At 48.0% G+C, this 23,404-nt stretch overlaps 2 protein-coding genes across 2 annotated transcripts; both read right to left on the bottom strand.

Annotated features, from left to right (window-relative positions):
* Positions 1-274: 274 nt before the first annotated feature.
* Positions 275-7,729, bottom strand: LOC121074857 (galactose-3-O-sulfotransferase 2-like). The gene is made up of 4 exons (XM_040567457.1): positions 7,704-7,729; positions 2,129-2,209; positions 1,355-1,634; positions 275-1,267 (listed from the first exon to the last, which is right to left on the bottom strand). The coding sequence occupies exons 1-4, from the start codon at positions 7,727-7,729 to the stop codon at positions 407-409; spliced, it is 1,248 nt and encodes a 415-aa protein (XP_040423391.1). The 3' UTR covers positions 275-406.
* Positions 7,730-9,735: 2,006 nt separating this feature from the next.
* D2HGDH (D-2-hydroxyglutarate dehydrogenase) lies at positions 9,736-23,357 on the bottom strand. The gene is made up of 10 exons (XM_040567449.1): positions 23,139-23,357; positions 22,461-22,518; positions 21,271-21,410; positions 20,400-20,593; positions 19,319-19,487; positions 18,601-18,744; positions 18,000-18,142; positions 17,299-17,464; positions 15,693-16,011; positions 9,736-10,028 (listed from the first exon to the last, which is right to left on the bottom strand). The coding sequence occupies exons 1-9, from the start codon at positions 23,209-23,211 to the stop codon at positions 15,752-15,754; spliced, it is 1,347 nt and encodes a 448-aa protein (XP_040423383.1). The 5' UTR covers positions 23,212-23,357; the 3' UTR covers positions 9,736-10,028; positions 15,693-15,751.
* Between the last annotated feature and the right edge of the window lie 47 nt (positions 23,358-23,404).

A 23,404-nucleotide genomic window follows, 5' to 3' on the forward strand; every position in this document is an offset into this window, starting at 1 on the left:
TGCGTGTGACAGCAGTAGCACACCTGTGAGCGGCATGGACCTGAGCATTATCTGGCCGAGTCCTTGGCTGGAGGCGTTTTGGGACCTGCCTCAACCTCGGTGAGCTGGGAAGGAGGACTGCAAGCGCGTGGTGGGCTCAGTGCCCCAGCAAGCATCACGACCCCATGAGAGGGGAAGAGAGGAGCGGGTGGCACCCACCTAATGACAGAGGCGGTAAATGTAGAGAAATAAAAGCGTTTTTTTTTTTTTTTTTTTTTTTCCCCATAAAATAAAAGCTGGAGAGTGGAGGTAGCTCTCAAATGAACCCCACCACCCAGTCTCCCCCTCGTGTGCAAGAGTCTCATCACCAAACCCCAGCGATGCAAAGGGCCACAGCAGTGGGATGCCGCAGAGGCTGGCATACGCTCTAGTTTTGACTTGGGACCTGTGTCTTCTCCAGGGAACTGCTCCACGGCAAGGGAAGGTCTAACGGTTTCCTCTTCTTGTGTGGGTGCTGAAGGGAGTAAAGATAGGACATGTACTGGAGTTCTGGCATAATCATTTTCTGGCAGTTTTTCAGAGTCTCGTTGTTTAAGTCTGGTCTGACGTTGTAACCAAGGATATCTGCAGCCCCTGACTGATAAGGCAAGAGAGTTTTGTCCTTGATGTGAGTCTTCACTACTGCCTCTTGGCCCAAGAGGCAGGTCTCCATGAGCTCCTTCTGTCTCATCCGCAGGTGATTTACCTCTTTCTCCAGCTCCTCAAGTCCTATGGTCTCCTCAATTCTCCTCCAGAAGCTCTGGTTGAAGTGCAGGTAGAGGTTCCAGTCGAGCGAGCACCACGTCTTTATCCTCTCCTTGCTTTCTGGAGTCAAGGTCTGGACAGTGTCATTGCTTCTGGAATTGAGCTTAAAGTAGATCACATCATCTAGATCCCAGCACAAAGTGCGCTTCAGGAGGATCATGGACTCATCAAAGTAGTCTGCTATCAAGATCAGGTGGAAGTTCTGTTCAATCTCCTTTAAGACCTCCTGGGCGTAGTTTTCATTGTCCTCTGCATTGTTATCATAGCCAAAGTCAAACCACATGTTATTCTTGGCGTAGATGTTTTTTGTGTAATCCTCCTCACGGTAATATTTCAAGGGCGATGCCAGGTACTCATTCACGTCCTTGGAGCTACTGAAGGCAGGGGCCACGTTCTTGTAGTAGACGTAGGAAGATTCCAGCAGAAAAATAGGATTCCTCAGGATGGAGAAGTAGAAGGTGTTCCCTGGCATCACCTTATGCACCTGTTTGTGGGGAGGAAGAAGACGGGCTGTTAGTCCAGGGGCCCTGTTTGTTCAACTGTGTACCTCCACAGGTGCCGTGGCTCTTACCTCTGAGGGGTTAAACCGCAGGTGGTTGCACATGATGTTGTAGTTTTGCCCTTTGGTTTGAAATTTCTCCACAAAGCTGGTCATGAATCTCTTTGGGTAACCCAGGTGGAAGCGCTGGTCAGCTGGGAGGGCGATGGTGAGGTTATACTTCTCTGTGAACCGAAACAGGATGTTCAGGACAGTGCTGCTGGCAGTCTTGTGGGTCTTCAGGAACATGACATTGGTTTTGGCGTGACACGGTGTGGGAGTTACCAGTAACTGTGCGGAGCTCCTCCAGAATCTGCAGGAAGGCAATGCATGGGGAAAACGGCCTCTCCAGTGCCGTACCCCATCTCTTAGACCTGGCAAAGCTCAGCTAACCATCTCTTTTTCTCCCATGGCAGTAAAGCTTCAGGAGCCAAATGCAAGTGGGTTCTCCTGACCCCACAGCAGCAGCTGGAGCGAGGCACCAACCCAAACAAGCCCCATCCCTTAGGCATGGATGTTGGACAGTTTTCTGTTTCTCCAGCTCCTCACTTGCCAAGTAGGGCCAAAATACTTCAACTCGATCCCTTTTTAATTTGTCATTTGGCTGTTTTTGCCCTAAAGAGCTGCACTTTGGCTCATTTGATCACTTGTGTGCCCAAATGTGGATCTAGGGCCCGATTTTGGGTTGCTGCCCTTCCAGCATTACCTTAGATTGAGAGAGCTAAGTCAAGTGTCACAGGTCAGATCCTTGCTGCCCTGCAGAGGTGAAGTCAAGCAACTAGTTGTTCTTGCTCCTTCTAGACTTACAGATTTTTACTAGTTGTATGGAAGAATCCCAACAGGGCGACTCCCACGAAAAAGTTGAAGAAGAGGAAACATTTGGTATACCTGGAAAGAGAGCAGAATTTCTGTGAATGTTATCTTGTAGAAGACAATCCCTCCCCAAATGTGAACCACAAAGCTTGGCATGCTGTCCTCGGGGCTTCTGTCACTGGGACCGTAATTTCTGTATGGTGCCAGCCACCAGCTGCATCAGCAGCTCTGGGGTTTGAAGCAGGACAACGAGAAATCACTTTTTTTTACTCTCATTCCCTAATTTTCACCCACACAACCTACTTCTTTTGGGTTTCTGAGGCCTTAGAGTTTGTTCACTTAGAGTTTATTTGCTTCAAGCTTCTCCCATTTCGTGAATGGAATTCTGCACTTCAATTGCAAGAGCAAAGCAGCAATATATTTATTGCTCTATTGCAGTGATCTAACTAAGCTTAATCATAGATGAAACAGTGACTTAACAAGATTTGAAATGGCAAGGTACACGCTGTGCTATTTACTGCATAGAGAACCAGGTCAGACTAAAAGCACCAGGGAGACCTTCCCATTGGGTTGGTTGACAATCTATGTCTAAAGGATTATATACGCAATCATAGAATCATAGAATGGTTTTGGTTGGAAGGGACCTTAAAGATCATCTAATTCCAATCCCCTTCCATGGGCAGAAAGACCTCCCACCAGCCCAGGCTGCCCTCAGCCCCATCCAGCCTGGCCTTGGGCACTGCCAGGGATGGGACACCTGCAGCTCCTCTGGGCAGCCTGGAGCAGGGCCTCACCGCCCTCTGAGTAAAATTTTTCTTCCTTATATCTAATCAAAATCTACCTTCTTTTAGTTTAAAGCCATTACTCCTTGTCCTATCCCTACACCCCCTGACAGAGTCCCTCCTGAGCTTTCCTGCAGCCCCCTTTAGGCACTGGAAGGCTGCTATAAGGTTTCCCCGGAGCCTTCTCTTCCCCAGGCTGAACCCCAGCTGCCTCAGCCTATCTTCATAGGGGAGGTGCCCCAGCCCTCTGGTCATCTTCGTGGCCTACTCTGGACCCGCTCCAACAACTCCCTGTCCTTCTTGTGCTGGGGGCCCCAGAGCTGAGTGCAGGGCTCCAGGTGGGGTCTCATCAGAGAAGAGCAGAGGGGGGCAATCCCCTCCCTCGCCCTGCTGCCCACGCTGCTTTTGGTGCAGCCCAGGGTACGAGTGGCTTTCTGGGCTGCAAGCACACAGTGCTGGCTTGTGTAGAGCTTCTCATCAACCACCACCCCCAGGTCCTTCTCCTCAGGGCTGCTCTCAATCCATCTCCACCCAGCCTTTATTTGTGCTTGGGATTGCCCTGGTGCACGACCTTGAGCGTGGCCTTGTTGAACCTCATGAGGTTCACAGAGGCCCACCTCTCAGGCCTGTCCAGGTCCCGCTGGATGCCATCCCTTCCCTCCAGCGTGTTGACTGCACCACATAGCTTGGTGTTGTTGGCAAACTTGCTGAGGGTGCCCTCAGTCCCACTGTTCATGTCATTGACAAAAACGTTAATTAGTGCAGGTCCCAATACTGACCCCTGAGGATCACCACTCATTACTGATCTCCACCTGGACATTGAGCTGTTGACCACAACTCTTGGAATGCAACCATTCTGCTAATTCCTCACTCACCAAGTGGTCCAGCCATCAAATCCATGTCTGTCAAATTTAAAGATAAGGATATCATGGGGGACAGCGTCAAATGCTTTGCACAAGTCCAGGTAGGTGATGTCAGTTGCTCTTCCCCTATCCGCCAATGCTGTAATCCCATTGTAGAAGGCCACCAGATTTGTCAGGCATGATCTGCCCTTAGTGAAGCCATGTTGACTGTCACCAATTGCCTCCTTATTTTCCATGTGTCTTAGCAGAGTTTCCAGAAGGATCTGCTCCATGACCTTGCCAGGTACAGAGGTGAGACCAACTGGCCTGTAGTTCTCCTGGGTCTTCCTTTTTTCCCTTTTACAAAATGGGGGTTATATTTCCCCTCTTCCAGTCAGTGGGAACTTCATCAGACTGCCACAGCTTCTCAAATATGATGGACAGTCACTTAGCAACTACATCCACCAGTAGGATCCACAGATGGACCCACAGATGCATCTCCTCAGGCCCCATGGACTTGTGCACCTTCAGGTTCCTTATCTGGTCTTGAACCTGATCTTCTCCTACAGAGGGTGGTTCTTCATTCTCTCAGTCCCTGCCTTGTTCTTCTGGGGCCCGGGCTATGTGGCTGGAGCTCTTGTTGGTGAAGACTGACGCAAAAAAGTCATTGAGTACCTCAGCCTTCTCCATTTCCCAGGTAACCAGGTCTCTCATTTACTTCTGGAGAGGGCCCATAATATCCCTAGTCTTCCTTTTATCACCAATGTACCTATAGAAGCTTTACTTGTTGCCCTTGATGTTCCTGGCCAAATTCAATTCTAGTAAGGCTTTAGCTTTCCTAACCTGATCCCAGGCTGCTCAGACGATATCACTGTATCCCTCCCAGGCTACCTGTCTTTGCTTCAACCCTCCCTAGGCCTCTGTTTTCTGCTTGAGTTTGGCCAGGAGCTCCTAGTTCATCCATGCAGGCCTCCTGGCATTTCTGCCTGACTTCCCCTTTGTTGGGATGCATTGCCTCTGAGCTTGGAGGAGGTGATCCTTGAGTATCAACCAGCTTTCTTGGGTCCCTCTTCCCTCCAGGGCCTTATCCCATGGAACTCTACCAAGCAATCAATCCTTTATATCACTCAATACCATATAACAAGTTAGCAAGCTATTAGCGAGTAAGAAGTTTCTCAATCTTGCAAGTATAGCTTCAAGAAGCTAGCTAATAGTCACCAAGTATCTATCACAGGAATCTCTCAACCTCGAGGAGTACCCTTGAGAGGCATCCATGCTCAAGGGGAAGATCTTGGCAGCCCACTGCAGTGCAGAAGAGCTCAACAGGCTCTGGGCTGTCCCCTGTTTATGGGCTAAGATGAAGGACACATAGGTGTCATTGCACACCAGCCATATGTGGTTGGTGCATGGTCCGTCAGCCCTTTTTTATTACATTGTCAGAATCTACCCGCAGCCAGGCGCAGCCATCGCTGCATGACTCTGGCCACAGTGTGACAAGCAGGGCTCTGACAGCCAGATACAGCCATGGAAAACTAGAGACGGGATGGGAGCAAAGTCCAACAGAAAATTAGGAACCACACATAAAAATACATCAATCATGACCAGCTGTCGAATGATTGAAGTGCCATAAAATGAATGCAAACACAGAGGAATCAGGATGCAGGGCCTGGGCCATGACATAGCAGAAAGCGTGCTGACTTTGCTTCCCATAAAAAAAACCACCTTTGCTGTAAGCTTTGCTTTGAATGAAAGCGCTTGCCCTCCTGCAAGGGAAACCCTTGGGCTGAAGAGCCCTTCCCAAGGCCCAGGAAGCCCCTTGGATGCAGCCAGCACCAACCTCTGATGGGGATTTGCAGCACAGCTGCTGAAAGAAGAGTTTCAGGACATAAATGGGACAGCTTTCCATCAATATTTCTTCACTTTTTGTTCCCAGGGGTGAGACAACCCCTTTCCTTTGATCACTCTACGTATACAAGTAGAGCTGAGACTAGGGAAGAAATGCGGAGAGGCCAGCAGGCTCTTGTCTCTTGAATGCACCCCCTGCTTATTTTCTCGGTCTTTCACTTAAGGTGAAACTGATGCTGGTGTGATGGTGTTCCAGAAAGTGCCTCCCTGCCTGCCTGGAGGCTTTTCCTAAGGCAATCTGGCTACAGCCTTCTTCTGCCTCTTTCCTGCAGAACTGAATGTGTACAATAAGGAACTTGTTTGCTCAGGCAGCATACCAAAAACAGAAAGCAGTTGTACTCTGATTAATCTTTGAATAGGTAAATGAATCAACATATACCTAAACATCCTGAAAATAAGTCAGCCGCAACATGTGCCATTAAGATTATCATCACTATATTATGAGAAAGAAGCTGAATGGGCTCTTCACAGTTCTACAACTTATCACCTCCAAGTAACCCTTATTATCTTATTAGTCACTGACATTTACAAGCAATTACATTTTGTCATCCTGCTTCCAGATACCCAAATGCGCAGCGAGCCAAGCCTGTCTGCAGTGTAACTGGGCACTCACACCAGAGCCTCGTGGCCAGGCATGGCCAGCTCTCACTGCTGGCGACACAGGGGGTAAGACATGGGGCCTTCAGGCTGAGGGAACTCCAGGAACGAGAATGGGAAAATGGAGGCCAGGGAGGGGGCTGAAAGGATGGGAGCACATCCGTGGGGTGCCGCCAAGCCCTGCGTCTCATCCTGCCCTCTCCTTCAGTCCTGTTTCCAGTGTTCCCTGTGCCAGCGTGGGCAGCAAGGTCTGGGATGGAAAGTCCTAGGGGGTCTGGGGCTCCTGGGGAGACAGGGGCTCCTGGAAGGATGCACAGGGGGCCTGGGAACCTCGCTGGAAATGGGGCAAAGGAGCTGCTGCTCACCCTGGCCAGCCCAGCACCAGGGAGCCTGTCCCCACCTCTCTGGGGCTCAGCCACACTCACAGCGAGTGTCACCAACCTGCATGTGGGGCTTCACTGCCCATCCTGCCCACACCACCCTGGCACATCTCTGTGAGAGCCAGTGCTGCTCTCGAAGACTGTTCCCTTGACCACACACCTACCTTTGTCACAATTCTGACCAAGTCATTTCTAAAACTGAATGCCAACAGACACCATGCACAATGTTGGCTAAAATATCTGCTATCTTTTATTACCTTCAAGAAAGACAGGTCCCGCTTGTTCCAGAGCTGTTCTGCTCTACATGCTGAAGGTGAACAGTGCGAGTGCCTAGCATTACAGAGGACAGAGCTGATCTTTTGTATGAACAGTTAAAACCATAAGCAGAGGTATTTCACAACTATCAGCCGGATCAACAGGAGCATACAGGGCATGACGTGCAGAATCGTGGCTGCAGAGTTTTATTCCTCCCTAGCACGCAGCAAGGAGGCATTTCGCCTGGGGGGAGTGAAGTCCAACGCAGCCACAAGATGCAGGGTTCGTTCAGAGCACCCCTCGTTACCAACGCACTACCTGCTTTTCTGTCCCGTTAATACAGTCTTCCCCAAAGCAAAAGTTCAAGAGTTCAAATCCAAATGTTGCACAGAAATCACCGAAGCATGCAGGGTATGAAACCAGCCTGGGATCCCTTTGAGGACCCGCTTCAGAGCTACCACTAAAACACAAATTCTTCTAAGCCGAAGAGTTTGTCCTTTTGACAAAGGTAGCACTTGAATGTGCTGCTACAGATGCTTTAAGGTGGGACAACCTTTTTGTTTATTTGCATTAAGCTGAAAACAACATCTCTAAGGATCTGTGTCAACATAACAAGGTTCTTTCAAATTAAAAGACCTGGAATACAGGAGGACACACACACAGAAATTAACCTCTACCCTGGAGCAAACTGTAACTAACTATAGGTTATTAATCACTTACACAGATTAACTGAACTATCTGAATCAGACCTTTCTACAAATCACATTTTAATTGTGCAGCTGTAATGTTCACATCCCTCTCCCCTTACCTTGAAGTGCACCCAAGGGTTTTCATGCTGCCTTGCTGCTGTGAGCTAGAAAGTATCTCCTTTGCAAATCAGTTCCAAGACTCCTTTCGTCTACGGTCTCTGACGGATTTGGTGTAAGAGTCACTATTTCTAGCATCCTGTCGCTGCTATAAATGGCTGGGACAGGTGAGGACAAAGGGAGTGGCTAGGTGTTCCCAGGGGCGGGTGGAAGTTAATTAATAAGCCATGAACAGTTCTGGTATGGCATCACATTTACACAGGCACCGATGCTTTTTCCAGGGCTGCCTTAGGAGACAGGGTTTGCAGCAGGTTTGCAGGGAGTTGAAGATTTAGCAGGTTCCTTAGCAGGGACCCCCCCCTCAAGAACAAGGGTACAGATGGGGGAAGACAAACATGCACACAAATACTGTGCCTGGCTGCAGGAGGGAGGCACGGGGCTGATCCAGGCAGGATGCTGGGCTGGGGGCCGAAGGAGGGCATCACTGGTCCCTTTCACTTTCTGCAGCCCCTCCAGAGCAACGTGCGCTGCCACACCTCCTGCTGTGGTGCTCAGTGCCTGAGATGCCTTTCCTCCAGTTCTTGCCTGGAGATACAGGTCCAGACTTCTCTGTCAGACATGTCTGGCAGCAGGAAATTAGGGACAACAGCAAAACAGGAATGGTGTTCGGCTATTGGAAATCCCCCTTCATTTTAAGAAGCACCACCGGCATAAAAACCCAAGGCACAAACTACTTAGGCTCAAAGCCTTTCCCAGTGAAAACCCAGTTACAGTAACTGGAGGGTAAGAGCTTAGGTCCTTTGCTGTATCTAAGTCTTGGGAGTAAAAAAGAAAAAAGAAAACAAACAAACAAACACCACACTTTTACAGCTACACCAGCTGAGCTGTATTTGATGGTTCATCTACATCTTTCTGGTGTTATTAATGACCACTGCAACTTGCATTACACATGAATATGGAAGTCCACCAAGGCTCCTGTACGCCAACACTTCACAAACTGGGTTTCTTGATGCAGTTTGCCCAGGGAGAGCAGGATTTGTCCTGCAGGTCTGGAGGTGGGAGCAGTTTCCCCTACCCCCACATTGGGGTTATGCTGGGGGAAGGCACAGCGTGCACGAGCTCGGAGAGGAGCTGCCTCCAGACGCTTCTGCTCATCTGCACGGGGACAACTGCAGAACAACTCATGCAAGAAGAGGTCTCGTAATGCCTCATGCCACTGCAATTCTTCCATTTGCTGCATTCTTGCTGCCTGTCCTGGCATCATCTCCTTGCACCGAGGGATTTCCTCAGAAAGGCAAGGGAGGAGAAGAAGCAGGAGCAGGAGCTGGGCAGGGGACAGCAGAAGCTCCACTGCACTGTACATCAGCAATGAAGGCTGCCTGATCCCAGTCCCCAGTTCTCTCCACATACACACACTGCTGTGGCCTCCCAGAGCCCACGCTCAGCAGAGGAATTGCTGCTTATGGAAGGTAGTTGAGTTGATGCGTGCCCAATGCGGGCAATAAAACATTGCAGCACCTCTTCCAGCCTGGAATTTGGCAGTAATCAGTCAGAGTGGGGCATTTATGGCTATGCCACTCCTATGCACCTTATGACACAGTCCCCTTTTCTCCCCACACATGGTGCCACCTTTTCAGATGGTGGCACCAACCTGTCCCACCAGCAGGCATGTACTCAGCGTTCTGGTATTCCTTATGAGAGCTGCTAAATTCAAATATACTGCATTTCTTTTTAAATCACACCTTGTTCAGGTCAGTCCCACAGCGCTTATTCAGATTCAGAGATTAGCAGGTATAGGGTTTCTTTCCTTGAGTTCCATAGTAGAACGTGAGCCAGCATGTTGTTTTCTGAAGTATTTCTAGCTGGCACCGTTATTCTTAGCACAGTGCCAGCTGCTGCTGGCAGCAGGGCACCACTTAACAGACTTTCTCTTGTTACATTTTACCCGTCAATTGTGTGGTATCTTGTTCAGAACCCGGTAGAGCCCATGAATCATAGAAGACCATTTTTTTATGCTTTTATAGATGATTTATTGCTCACTCCTTGGGTGTTGTACAAGAAATGTCCCACCTGTTCAGGTTTGGTTATGCAGAAAATATGGTGCCATAAAGAAATCTTTGACGTAGCTCAGCGCTGGCTTTCTCCAAGACTGGAAGCAATGAAGGTCATGCAGGTGACACAGAGTTCGCTGGGGCAGGATGAACAGCTCCATACAGCCCACTCGGTTAGGAGAGAGTCAAGTCCTTCCTCACCATGCCAGAAGACTGCTGCTTCAAGGTGTTGAGCAGCCATAGACACTTCTCATCCTTCCAATATTTAAGTCTGTCCTAGAAAAAAAAAAACCTGATTGTGGACAAAAAATTTCTACCACAATGATTCTTTATCAAAAAATACATGCACACATGTGCACATCTCTCTCTCTCTCCCCTATATACAACAGTAAACCAGTATTTGAAAGCATCATTGAGAACTCTGAACAGCAGGATAATACTGGCTATTAATACATAAAAGATTATATAATATAACCCCACGGTAACTGGGGTTCCATTCCCTCAAGGTAATTGCTTTGCTGTTTGTCTAAGACGGTGGTTGTAACACTGTGTTTATGGCTCTCGATGTGTAAAGAAGAAGGCTAAATGTGACTGTTGGAATTCCTCTGGCCACTGCACAGCCCCGGGTTATCTGCCAGCCCTGGCTCCCTCCGTAGCACTCCCTCCATACGTAGCTGAAAAAAAAAAAGAAAAAAAAAAAAAAAAAAGAAGAGCAGTATGGAAAGTTCCACTTCCCAAAAAGAACCATTCATGTGTAAAGCCTGCATTTCAAACTCTTATGGTCAGTGGTTTGTGGAAAAAAAAAAAAAAAAAAAGAATGGAGTAGGAAAAAGACAGAGAATATAAACAGCCTGATCTGGAAAGAACAGGTTGTATCAGATTAACTTGGCAGAAAGCAAATCCTTTATGTTTCTTCTTTACCACCACTACAGACTTTCTCTATTTTTGCATTGTCTGATACACAAACAGCTCAGGGGGGAGCATTTCACCTTCTGCCTTGTTTGCTAACAACAGCATCGTTCCCTCCACTTAACCCTCTCTTAACTAAAGCAACTCTAGGCTTTGGCTCACACCCACATTAGGTCCAAATGTCCGCCCCACTCCAGGGACACCACTAAGTTCATCCTAAGCTCTTACCAAAAGCTATATAGCCTGATGACTGAGTGCCAGTCCCTTGATGTGGATTTTCAAGGAGTGGAAGGTCATTTAGGAACACACTCTTTCAAATCACTACTGGGAGACTAAGGAGCTATTTACTCTGGGGTTACTACTGCTGGATCAGGGTAACATCGTACTGGAGCTACTCTAAAGGGCACTGCTGCCTGAGCTAGCTTTTAGCTATAGGAAAATGCAAAGATGGTAAGATGGCAGCAATGTGGTGGCCAGAGGCCTGAAGAAGACGATCAGCTCCTCCCTGACAGCCCTTGAGGAATGAAGGGAGAGGTACAGGGTGCCTCGATAGTAGAGAGAGAGAAGGGATTGAAGAGATCACAGGGTAGGGATAAATATTGACTCTGCAGGCTGTATGGCAGTTGTTCTGTCAAAGCATCCACGTGGCAAATTGAGAGTCACGACCTTAGAACTGCGCTGTGATGGATGGGTGCTATAATGCAGGGCTGTAAGCCACCATCCTTAATTCAGCTCAGTAGCGTGCAGCCTTGTAGAGAGGTGTTCTGGATAAAAACAGAAAAAAAGAGACTCTTCAGGATGGTTTTCTTCCAGGAAAAATGCTCTGGATGGATCATCCATTTCAGTTCATTGTGAGAGAGCAGAAATTACTGACAAGCAGGTAATGGAAAAGATGGCGACTGGGTAAGACAACTGTCTCTGCTGGTCTCATGAAGCCTGGCGAGGCATTCCCAGCCGGGAGCCTAACATGGGACCGGTGGGATATGAATGCAGAAGCCAGCTGGGCTGCGCAGGACGCAGCTCTAGGAGGGCAGGAGGTAGATACTGCAGCAGCTCCTCAGCAGGGAAAGAAGGGTTTGGCTTTGCATTTCTACAGCCTGGGGAAGAGGCCGTGTCAGGGCCCCTCAGGGTTGTTTCTGTGCTGGGGAGATTTATAACAGAAGGAATAAAACTGAACGAATTGATGCTGAGTGAAGGCTGAACAGGTCTGAACAGGTCTGAACAGAAATGTTTCTGCAGGAGCGCAAGGTACAGCAGTTGCTGGGCTGAGTGACATGCACATAATGGCAAACACGGATGTGGTTGACAGTAGGAACATCAGCAAACACTGTAGGAGACTCATCAGCAGATGACCCGCGCTCCAGCAACAAAAAGATGGCGGCGTAGTTCTGTAGGCCAAACTGTGCCTGACAATCTCTCCTGTCATCTCAAAACAGAGGCAGGATGTGGCCAAACAACCCCCCTCAAGCGAAGAAACAAAGAGAGTGCCTGGGGCTTGTGGAGGATCAGGCAAGATCCGGAATCAACAGGATTATCCCATAACAATCAGTGACTCCCAAGGGGTATAAAAGGCCCGTCCAAACATCCTTCATCCTCGTCGCCCAGAAGTGACCCTAGGCAGACGACGTGGACACACAGCGCATGCGGCATGCTTGTGAGAGGGCACACAAAGTCTGAGAGAATTGCACGAGTATAACCAAGCTGTTGTAAGATCGCCTTCCACTGCCAGCAGGTCTTGTGCTGACTTCTGATCCTTTCCTACACCACCGTCTCCTTTTCCCTCTCACCCTCCTACTTGAGGAACCTACTTTTTCCTACACCTTTTGGAATCAGCAATCCTTCCGAATGTCAAACAGAATGATTTTATTTTCCTGATATTTTATGTAGGAGAAGGGATCCAAGGAAGCAGGAAATGCTCCCCTCAGCCTGGCTTCTGGCATCGAAGCCCTCCCAGTTACTGCTACCCTGCGGTTAAACCTCCAGGAACCCTCTCTTCTCTGGTCTGTCCTTCCAGGGCTGTGAACCTGTACCTGCAGCAACGCTGATGCCTCCTTGGGACAGCCTGGCGGTGGCATTGCTAGAGACCCCACAGCCTGACACTAGTGTGGGTTTTTTCAAGCATGTTACATCAAAACGAGAGAGGAAGAGCAACATTTTCACCTGGAGATGGTGGTGTGGCATCCTCTCCTGTGTGCCCGAGGCTTCACTTGTACACCCCAAAGGAGATGCCTCCTCTGACCGATGGCACTTCACTACTACATCAGAGCAAACCAGTGGGAAGAAAGCTGAAATACCCACACACAGCACCATGGAGGCAAACAGGACACAAAATGTGTCTAAACTGTTTCCTTAGCTGAAGCTGTAGAGGAAGGCGGCTCTCGGTTGGGACTCCAGCCAAGGCTTTAGGAGGGCCACATGTGAGATTTGCTCTGACGCAGCCACTCAGCATGTCCTTGGGCTTGCACCCAGACACAAGGAGCTCCCAAAAACCAAAGTGCAACTGACGTGCTGAAGATCAAAGCAGCAAACTCTGCTGTAGCTCAACCCAAAGGCAACAGAGCTGATCTCACACCACTCAGAGCAGACACAGGGGAAGGACAGACACTGATGACAGAGGAAGAACCATTCTATGCAAAGGGGCAGTTGCTAGCCCACAGCTCGGGAAGAGGAGGAGATACTGCATCAGCTCCTTACTCTGCCAGGGACGGATTCACACCCAAGCTCTTAAGCCCCTAGAAGGGACCATGCTGCATAATCTGGCAGAAACACCTTCCCACCTTCCTTCAATTCTCTTCAGCCTGGTGCAGTGAAAAGCCAGAATATAAATAAGATCAACAGCGATGGTCCTTGACTCTCAAAACCGCACATTTACTCCTGACAAGCTCCCTTTACATGCATAAACACCTCTCGAAGGGGCTGAAGACTTCCCAAGGAAAGCAGGGCTCCCAGAGGAAACGCAGAGTAGAGAGGTACCTGAAGGAAAACCCTGAATAGTCCAATGAAGAGAGAGATTTCCAGTCTTTACCCACCCGGTCAGTCCTGAGAAGGTGGTGGGACACAGCCCTTGGGCTGCGAGGCAGCCGTGCTGTGCTTGGTCAGGATAAAAGGGCAAAGGCAGCCAGAACCAATGCAGCCAGCCCAGGACCTCGGCATCTCGATGCTGGGCTCTGCAGGATCTGACAGAGCACCACTGGGATTCCAGCCATACCTCCTAGAGCAAAGACATTTTGACAAAGGGATTCTGGCAAGAACAGATTTCTGCTTAAAATCTCTGGGTCACTAGAAGAGGCACAGACCAGAAAGTTCTGATTTTGATCAAATTATAATAATTTATATTTACTGTACATACACAAGAAATGAAAACACACTATCACAGCCCACAGAGAATGAACGTATGGCTTTTTTTTTTGTTTAAGTGTCTTTTGAATTGTTACTTTTATTAAAAGAGGATCAAAACTCAGTTTCATTACAATTCTAACATAATGCTAAGAGCTTCAAAATGTTAAGAAATCTTTATTAGAAGAGTACTCCTTAGAGACAGTATTAACATCAATTTTTAAGTTACAATAGTTCAAAGACATTCACAATCACAGTCAAAAATCCTGATGAATAGTTTTTACTGCTTCTATGTAAGTAGTAATAGTTTTTACTGATTCTGTGTAAGGTTTAAAGCTGTTTGTCCTGAAACAGGGGAGATTGCATTGTACTAAGTCAAACAACAGAATGCACTCCCGTGGCCAGATCTACAGCGCGCACAGCTCTGCCCCTGCATGGTCATTTTGCACGTCATGCCACTTCTGACTCCTGCCTTTTGTGGCGTAATGATGTGAACAGCACTTGTCAGGTATCTAAGAGTCCTCCCCACAAAGACAACGGTCATGTCTGCTACAGCTATGTTGTTAAGCACTGCTCCCAGTGCTTGCCTGTTCCAACCCATAATGCTCCAATACAATCTTGGCAAAATCCAAGATAAGGCTAAGGGCAGAACCCAGGGGCTGGAAAGAGCTGTCCAGATGAACTCATACAAGTCAAATTTGGTGGAGGACCTCAGAAACAGAAACCATGTGCAGGAAGGATGTATGTGTCTGGCTGGTTAGTCCTTACCTGCTGTGGTCCCAAAACATCACTGATAAAATCCTCCTCGTATCTCTGTGGACTCAGATTTGTAATACTTTTGATGTTGGTATGCCGCAGTCACGTACATAAAATGTAACAAAATACTGTAGTGCTCTTACAGCGTCAGGGCAGCGGTGGGCAGAGTGGGATCTGAAGCCCCACCACAAGCAGAAGGCCGGCCTCTTGATGTTCAGCCCCATGTGCATGCAGGTCTCATGCTGTAAGGAACCCCCAAATGCTGCACACTAGCAAGGGCACTGCTGCTACCAGCTGGCTCTGGTGCTAGCCACGTGCCGTGAACCCTGATTCCACCCTACCAACCTCACCAAGACAGGTAAGCGAGAAGGGTGGTAAATATGTTCTATTTTTAACAAACAATTCTACTATCATAATTTGGCAGGTCATTTCAGATAAAGGCAATATAAAACTCCAAAGGTCCCTCCCTTCTGAAAAGTAGTGCTTGCTACAGGATTTACAAGGTCTGACTTCTAATTGCACAGTTTTACCTCAACAAGGATATTACACAGATGATGGAGAAAGTCAAAGATCTTTGCTAATCTCACTGTTTGACTGCAGGATGCATGCAGTAAACGAAACAGAAAGGAAAGAAAAACAGCGATCACCAGAGCTTGAGAGATGTAAGGAGTAAGTGTTCTACTACCAATGCTAAACATCATACCCATGGTAGAAAAAGCAGGTAAGATTAAAAAAAATCTGTACGCTTTGTTTCAGTGTTCAGATTAAACAGAAAGCCTACACAGTGAAAACCCGTAATGTGCTCTTCTTCAGAAAGAGCAGACACCCCTGAAAAGAGGAACCACATTCCTTTACTTGTTCCATCACACTAAGAAAATAAGCCGAGGAGCATTCTACATGCTTGCTTGATCCCTCAGTTTGGTGTTAAAGGACAGTTATCGAGCTAGAGACGTCGTCCTCTCGTGATGGCACCTGCTTGCTTCTCAGAACATGTTGCTTCAGGAGCTGGAGGGCAGTGTCTTGTATGGATTGAGGATCCCTTTGGGGTCTAACATGGCTTTGAAGCGCTGCATTAAAAAGACTGCCTCGCTGGGTTTGCTGTACTGAATGAACTGCTTTTTCTTGAAGCCCAATCCGTGCTCTGCACTGATACTGCCATTGTATCTTGCAGTCCACTCATACACAAATGGTTCAATGGCATCCAGCAGGGAATGGCTGTAGGATTCTGCTGTGATGTTCAAGTGCAAGTTTCCATCTCCTGGAAGAAAACATTGCGGAGGTGGGTCTGTAAGAAAAACTGTAGATCTGCAATGGAGAATCGTTACCGTTTCATCCCCGTACTCAAACAACGGTGCCTTTCTTATTCACTGAAGTCTCCCTTCTAGAAGGAAGTGAACAGTCCTTCAACAAACACAAGGCCTCTCCGTGCACAAGTAATTCAAACAGGATCTTTGTTTTTCCACGTTTTTAGTACAATCTTCGAGGAAGTTAAGCAACTCTCAAGTTCCCACTTTAGAGATTTTAACATTCAAACAACTGTGCTGCATTAATTATTCTCCCTGCACTCAGATGGCTTCCCCAACAGTATTGCCTAATGATGCTTGAATTTCAGTACAGTCCTTCATTACTGCATCTCTCCCTATTATACTTGCGCAGTGTTCTAAGGGCACTTTGGCGCTGTGTCAACAGAAACAAAGAAAGCAGAGCATTTCCTTTCTCCATTGGTGTTGCGTGTGATGATACTCAATTAAGCTCATAGTCACTGGGTATTATAAACACACAAAGAAAGAAAACAAAATACTCATTCTCATTCTGGAACCTCTTCCTGCACTTCAGCAAATCTTCATAGTACACAGTTTAATCCTCAATGCCAATAGTTACCAAATGCAGCCGTTATTACAAAAACCTGTCTTTCCAATCATCTCAAATCAAGCACGCTGAGGAATGTTTTTGTTTGTTTGTTGTTCTGTTCTTTTTTTGGGGGTATGGGTTTGGAAACACAGAACAGCTTTGCTAACAACCTACCTGTCTCTGGAGTATGTAAAATCAAATCAGTTTCAAAGCATTCTGACAAACGTACCGGCTGAAAGGCTGGTTCACTAATTTTGTGCACTAATTTTATCACTCTCATTTGAAGAGTTAATGGCTCAGACATAACTGATTGCCCATATGACTAATTACTTTGGACAGGAAGGTGTTTATGTGCCAAAAGTGTCTAAGTACATTAATCACACCGATGGTCCAATTAAATAACCTAGATAATTAAACAGAAAGTACACAGCAAGAAGATACAAACGGCCAGTTGACAGTTGCTGAGTGGCTAGTGGTTACGCTGCCCAGTCACACCTGTCAGTAATATATGGAAGACAGGCTGAAGGCAGTGAAGATCCTTTTGCATCCTCCTCCTCTGATAGCTCTCAGCTATTTAGTCTGCCTCCCAGTAATCTGAAACCAACTTTTAGGAGCTACTAGGAAGTGCACAGCAAAACGTGGAGCACACAAAGGAAACCACCTCCTTTCCCCCTTTCCCAGCATCTGCACTTACCCAAGTGGCCGTAGCCCACCACATTTTTGGCACTCTGGCCCAGCCGAGCCCTCATGTCAGTCATGAGATCATACAGCTTCCCCACAGGCAGGGAGATGTCGTATTTGTAAACACAGCCGTCGTGAGTGAGAGCCTCTGTGATCCTCTCCCGGAGGCTCCACAGCATCTGATGAACAAAGATCGAAGGAATCCCAGTCAGCCAAGTCCCTCTTGTGTTCAATGCTTTGTGGCATGGAGGGAAGAAAAGCTTTGATTCTTTGCATGTAACATCAACATTTCCCTCGGTATCCTACGCCTCATGGGAGACAGTAATAACGCTTTCTTGGCAGCACTGTATGGTAAAGTGATACGTTGACCCTTGACAGTACCCCAGATAGAAAAGAACAAGTGTCACAGCCACAGGCATTCTCTCCAAAGCTGCTTAAGTCCTACTGATAGACATAATTTATTAACCTGATGTTTTTAAAAGAGAAAACATCCACTGAAAACTTCCCAGAAGGCCACTCAGGCCTTCTGGGAAGAGGCAGCAGTAGGAATTATTCTCTCTTAGCATTCTTACTCAATATACCAAATAAGCTACCAGGTCATTCAGTCATGTTTATTTCAAACATCAAACAAGACAAACACTTCCTTATAAAAAATGTAGTTTCAAGGAGAGAATCATTCTAAGCGGATTTGTGCAGGAGGAAATGATGACTTACCTTTATCTTCTTATCATCTGTTGCCACAGTTCCATCAGTGACTAATCCAGAAGTCATGGCCTGTTCTAGGAAGCTGTTCAATTTTTCTTCATCGTGGGTTGAGTTAGAGCCCGAAGTTTCAATTAAAACATAAAAATGGCTGTCTGAAAGTGAAAAAGCACAAAATAAGCAGATGCTCTTCTGTGCTGTGAGCACACGAATTTAGTGCAGATTCTGGATCTTTTCCCAAACCTGATACGTTTTATAAGGTTTCTTTTCATCCCAGATTCTCTTGTGCCAGACAGGAGTGCAGCTCAAGTGGCAATCTTATCTGGAAGGCGCTTCACTTCCATGTTCTATCCTCTACCTAGCCACTGCTGTTCAAAAAACTAGCAGTTTTGTGGGAACTGGTAGAACTAAAAAGTCATATCTTTAAAGACTTTTACCGAGTGTATTTGGAATTGAATACTGGGCACAAAAATTAAGGGACACACACAGTCACTCACTGACATACACATGTAAAATGGGCTAAAAATGCCCGAGCAGCATAATGTCTCTTTCTGCAGCCCAAATGACACTATCTGTATCTCTTCTTTAGACAGAGAGTTATCAGCTCTGGTACCTCTTACTGGGCAGGATAGCTTGAGATGTTTCTCAACCAATTCCATGCACTTCTCATCCATGAACTCATAGGCAGACAGGATCTCTCCCAGCATGGCTCTGCAGGTTGTAAAGGTTTCCAGAACCTGAGAGAAATTCTGACACCCTTCAGACAGACGACAAAGAGGAATAAGAAACAAAAGCAACCCCTCAAAACTTTGTCAAAAGTTGTTAGAAGTCTATCAGGCTTCAAGTCACTTTTCCCATTGCTAGGAAAGCTGAACCTTGTGTGGGTTTGGATCCCACGCAATCCCTGTTAGTTCCTCTGATGGTTTGGACTCGGATAGTTGTCAGAGCAGAACAGCAGGAGGAGAGAGCAACCGGTCTTTGCTGTGGCAAGGACCTCTTGAACATCCTAAGACAGTTGAGAGCAAAATGTCTGACCCAACCCTCACTTCTCAGCACTGGCAAGAAGGCAACCCAGGATGAATTTAAAGGCCATTATGAGAGTCCAGGCAAATTCTGGGGTCCACTGCACATACTCCACAGGTTTGTCAGGGGTTGAAATCTACTCTTCCTTCCCCTCACCCCAGGAGTTCAGCTCCCTGCTTTCCAGGCCACACCTGTTACAAGCGTGCCGTCTGAGTAGCCAGCAGGCTGACCGGCGCTTTCTTCTCTTCACTACTATTCCCTTCCCTGCCTAGGAATCCAGGTGTGAAATCATTAATACCAGTTCCTACCTAGGAATGCCAGATTCACAGCCTTCGGTTTCTGAGGGCAGAGTATGGAGACAGCCGTGATAACTCCCAAGGTCCCCTCAGATCCGATGAAAAGCTGCTTCAAATCGTAGCCAGTGTTGTCTTTGCGCAGAGATGCCAAGCAGTCCAGGACTGTGCCATCTGCCAGCACCTGTGAGGACACAGATGCCATGCACCTATGCAGAAACGTGCTGCACCAAGCTTGTCTACTACCAACCCGATGAAAGGCTACCGCCAGCCTTCAGTAGTAGACACCAACTGCAGGCCGTTCCCAGTCTTGTCACTGTTCCTCGTTTCCAGCTCTCTCCGCTCTTCTTACCCTCTATATCCTACCTGAATCTTCCCACAAACTTTCCTACTTCTGTTTTTTTTTTTGCTTTTTTTTTTTATTAATGGTGCTGCTTACACATGTTCTAAAATAACAGAAGACTGAGCTTGTTCTACTTTTCTTACCAGTGGTGCACAAGATCAGCCATTCTTTGCAGCCCTGGCTCCCATTGTTCAATTTATTTTCTATTAGATCTCTGCCTCCAACACCATAAATCTTTTAGAATCACAAATGCCCGCCTTTACACACAGAGGCACAGGCAGAAGCATGCTGAGGAACAGGAAGGACTCTAGGACAAAGCCAGCAGTCAAAAAAAACACAAAGCCCTATTAAAAGCTGAGTGAGCAGTCAACAACGGAGCACGTGGCAGGATGGACTTAGCAGAGCACTCCAGAGACCCACCACTCCACAGAGGAACCAACCTGATGCGGGTAAAGGGATCACCAAACCTCTCCCTACCTCCTTTTCGCTTCCCTGGATAAGAACACCATCCATCACCGCTTCTGTCGATAAGGACAGAGGAGGAAGCTGGAAGCTTTGGCGGCAGTAACTGATGCTACATGCGTAAAGACACTTGTTGGCCCTTCTCGAAAGAGCCACAAAAGGAACAGCGAGGAGCATGAGCCTGAAGAGGAACTTTTGTCTATGTAGCAGACAGCCGAGAGCTACAACAGCAGGAAGCAGGTGAGAGGTAGAGGTGCAAACACAGAGGGAGCTGCTGGGTACTCGCCTTACCACTTCCAGTCCTAGCACGGTCCCTCGGAGGGAGCCGTATCTCAGGAGCCGCAAGCCTCCAGCATTTGTGGCCACGTTACCACCGATGTGGCAGCTACCTTTCGCTCCCAAGTCAAGAGGCATGATAAACCCCCGCTCCTCCAAGTACTCGTTGAGTTTCTCTAAGATGCAGCCAGCTTGGCACACAAGGATTCCTGAAACAGAAACGAGCTGATGCCCAGGAAGAAGGTGCTCCTAAAGAGGCAGGATAAGCATAAGCAGGTGCAACCACTTCTTCCTCCAAAACTTTCCGAGGTTCAATTTAAACTAGCAAGAACCCCATGCTTGCTACAGGGCATTGTACCACCCCTCCTCAATCCCACGGGAGCTTTGCCATTGTCTTAACACCTGATCATGCCCAGCTCTGGACACGTGAAATACAGTGACATTAAGACTGTTTCTGCCTGGTGTTCCCCTTCTTGCTGTCTTTTAAGAACTGAAATACTCAAAGCAGCCTGGTTCCTAACTTTCCAAACCCAAACATCCTGCAAGTTTTCCCCATTCCTCCCTTCTCTGTTAGTGTGGCTCTCACACGCCTCCTTAACCACCACCGTTCTTCTCCCCCTGATGGGTTTCTCATTTAGCAAACACGATATACATGCTTTTCTGCTCTCTTTCCTCTTCTTTCTGCCACCAGATGTTTTCTTACATCTGCTACTGTTAACACCTAAGGATTACATCAGCAGCAGGAATCTGGAGGAAACAAATCTCTGATGCCCCTTATGATGCTGCTCGGCTGAACCTTGCTGATCCTGCAGTTACAGCTCCCAGAAGAATGTCCAGGCTAAAGCCAGGGGCTCGTTTCCGTGCACCACGTGTCTACAATATTTACCAGACACGGTGTCAAAGCTGATGATCCGGCTCATGAGAACAGTGGAGAGAATGATCTCATCGAAGACAGGAACGCTGCCCCCGACAAGGCCCGTGTTACCCCCCTGCGGGTTCACTGCCAGGTTCCTCTCAGAGCAGTACCTGGAAGAAAGCAGGTTTCTCAAGTCTTACGTCACTTAAGGCCATAATCCAGTCTATCAGAAAAGTTTCACTTCCCCGTGAATAGGTCCTGCTGTGGGCGTGCTCAATGCTCCTTAAAATTCAGCAGTGCTCAACCTAAAGACTAAACGGATAAAGAGGGGCGCTTTCATTGCAAATGTGGAAAAGCACAGCTCCTCTCTCCCCTCACTCCAGTCCTGTGCAAAGGAATGAACACTCGGGGTCATCCCCTCGAATAGCCCCAGGTCTGCCATGCAATATCTGTCTGGAAAACACACCTCTCTCTGTTTATACATTTATTCAGCGGTCTCTGCTAACAGCTTCCTCAGGGGGTTCTGACAGACGATCTCTGGCAGCAGTTTAAGACATTACTGCCCTCCTCCTCCTCTCAGGAAAGAATGTCCCATAGGCAATGAAGTCTGTGCATCTCTGCCTCAGCTGCTCCACCCTCCAGCACAAAGTGCCACCCAGTACATCCTCTCCCAGCTCACCAGAGTTCAAGGGCAATGGATGGCACAAGCTGCACTGCACCAGCAGCTATTTTTAGGTCCCAAGCTCTGTACTTTTGTTTTAAGAGCTAGGAGCAGGTGAGCAGGTTCCTGCAGCCTGTGGCTCTCCAGCTGAACAGCATCCCGCAAACTGATGCTCAACCGTACTTGCTCCTGTATGTCTGAACTAAGGCAGCGCTGCCACCAATTCACTGGACCCAACAAGCTTCTTTTCCCTTTTTCTTAGGGACTCTCCCTGAGTCCCTTCAACATAACTGCTCATGTCGAGCACTGGTAAAACGTTTAAATTTTGACAATTTCGTAGAGTAAAGAAGTCAGTGGGGAGTGCAAGGGGATGTAAAGCACAGAAAGGAGGGCTGAAGTCACCAGAGCTCGAGTACAAGACATACCACCAAGACAAACACAGCTCCAGTGAGTAGCGCTCGTGCACTCAGTGCCTGAACATCCGGGAGTTCCCTTCTCCTGCCTGATCCTCCCAAACCAGAGCTGAGCTCCCTCACCCTGTACAAAAGGCACACCCTACCTGAGAACCTGAGACACCTCCGCTGCTGTCTGCGGCTTCAGCAACAGCTTGCTACAGCCTGCAACGAAAGCAAGGGACGCTCATGGCAAGTCATCTGCTGCACGGAGTTCAGAAAGGACAAGGTGGCAAGGGATGTGTGAGATAGCAGCACTCCTCCACCACGAGGCAGTTACTTTAATGACTTCTAAAACAAACGTTTTTAACGGTGGGCCTTCCCTTGAAGTGCTTTGCACGTGGCCACGGACTTGGCTGCCAGTGTGGACAACAGGAAATGTTTTCATGAATGGTGAATTCATGAATCTTTTCATGAATCGTAAATTTTCATGCATCTTTTCACGAATCATGAATTTTCATGAAATCTTCAGCTTTGTTGAACAGCACCTGGTAACTCACACCACCTGTTTTCTGAGGGTCCACTCAGAACTTCAGAAAAATTCAGGAGCTGTTAAGTGAACGCATTTGTTTCAGGAAAATAGTTAATTAACTAGGAAGAATTTATTTTAGCCTGAAAAAAACGAGGTAATTCTCTTATTTTTTACGGGGAAAACTCGTTTTGCCGGAGCGCAAAGACACGCTCTGCTAACAACAGCAGTGAGGTCGCTGCTGGCAGACTTCGCTCCGCTGCGCCGACAGACGGCGGAGGTTTCGCCAGGAGCGAAAACCACGGCAGCTCCTTACCTCGGACCGACTTCAGCCAGTCCACGTTAAACGGTTCCAACTCCTCCGGGTCCGTGACGGCTCTGCCCGGCATCAGGCGCTCGAAGAACGCCACGTCCCGGGGGCTGAGGCGGGAGAAGGGCAGGCGCCGCACGCGGTACCGCTCGCTGGTCAGCGGCACCTCCCCGAGGCCGGGCGAGGCCGTGCGGAGCCCGCGGCCGCCCTGAGGAGGCCACGGCCCGGCTGCCGCCCGCGGGGCCGCCTCGGGCGCCTTCCTCGGCTCGGGC

The sequence above is a fragment of the Cygnus olor genome, chromosome 9 (assembly GCF_009769625.2).
Source record: "Cygnus olor isolate bCygOlo1 chromosome 9, bCygOlo1.pri.v2, whole genome shotgun sequence".
Taxonomy (NCBI): domain Eukaryota; kingdom Metazoa; phylum Chordata; class Aves; order Anseriformes; family Anatidae; genus Cygnus; species Cygnus olor.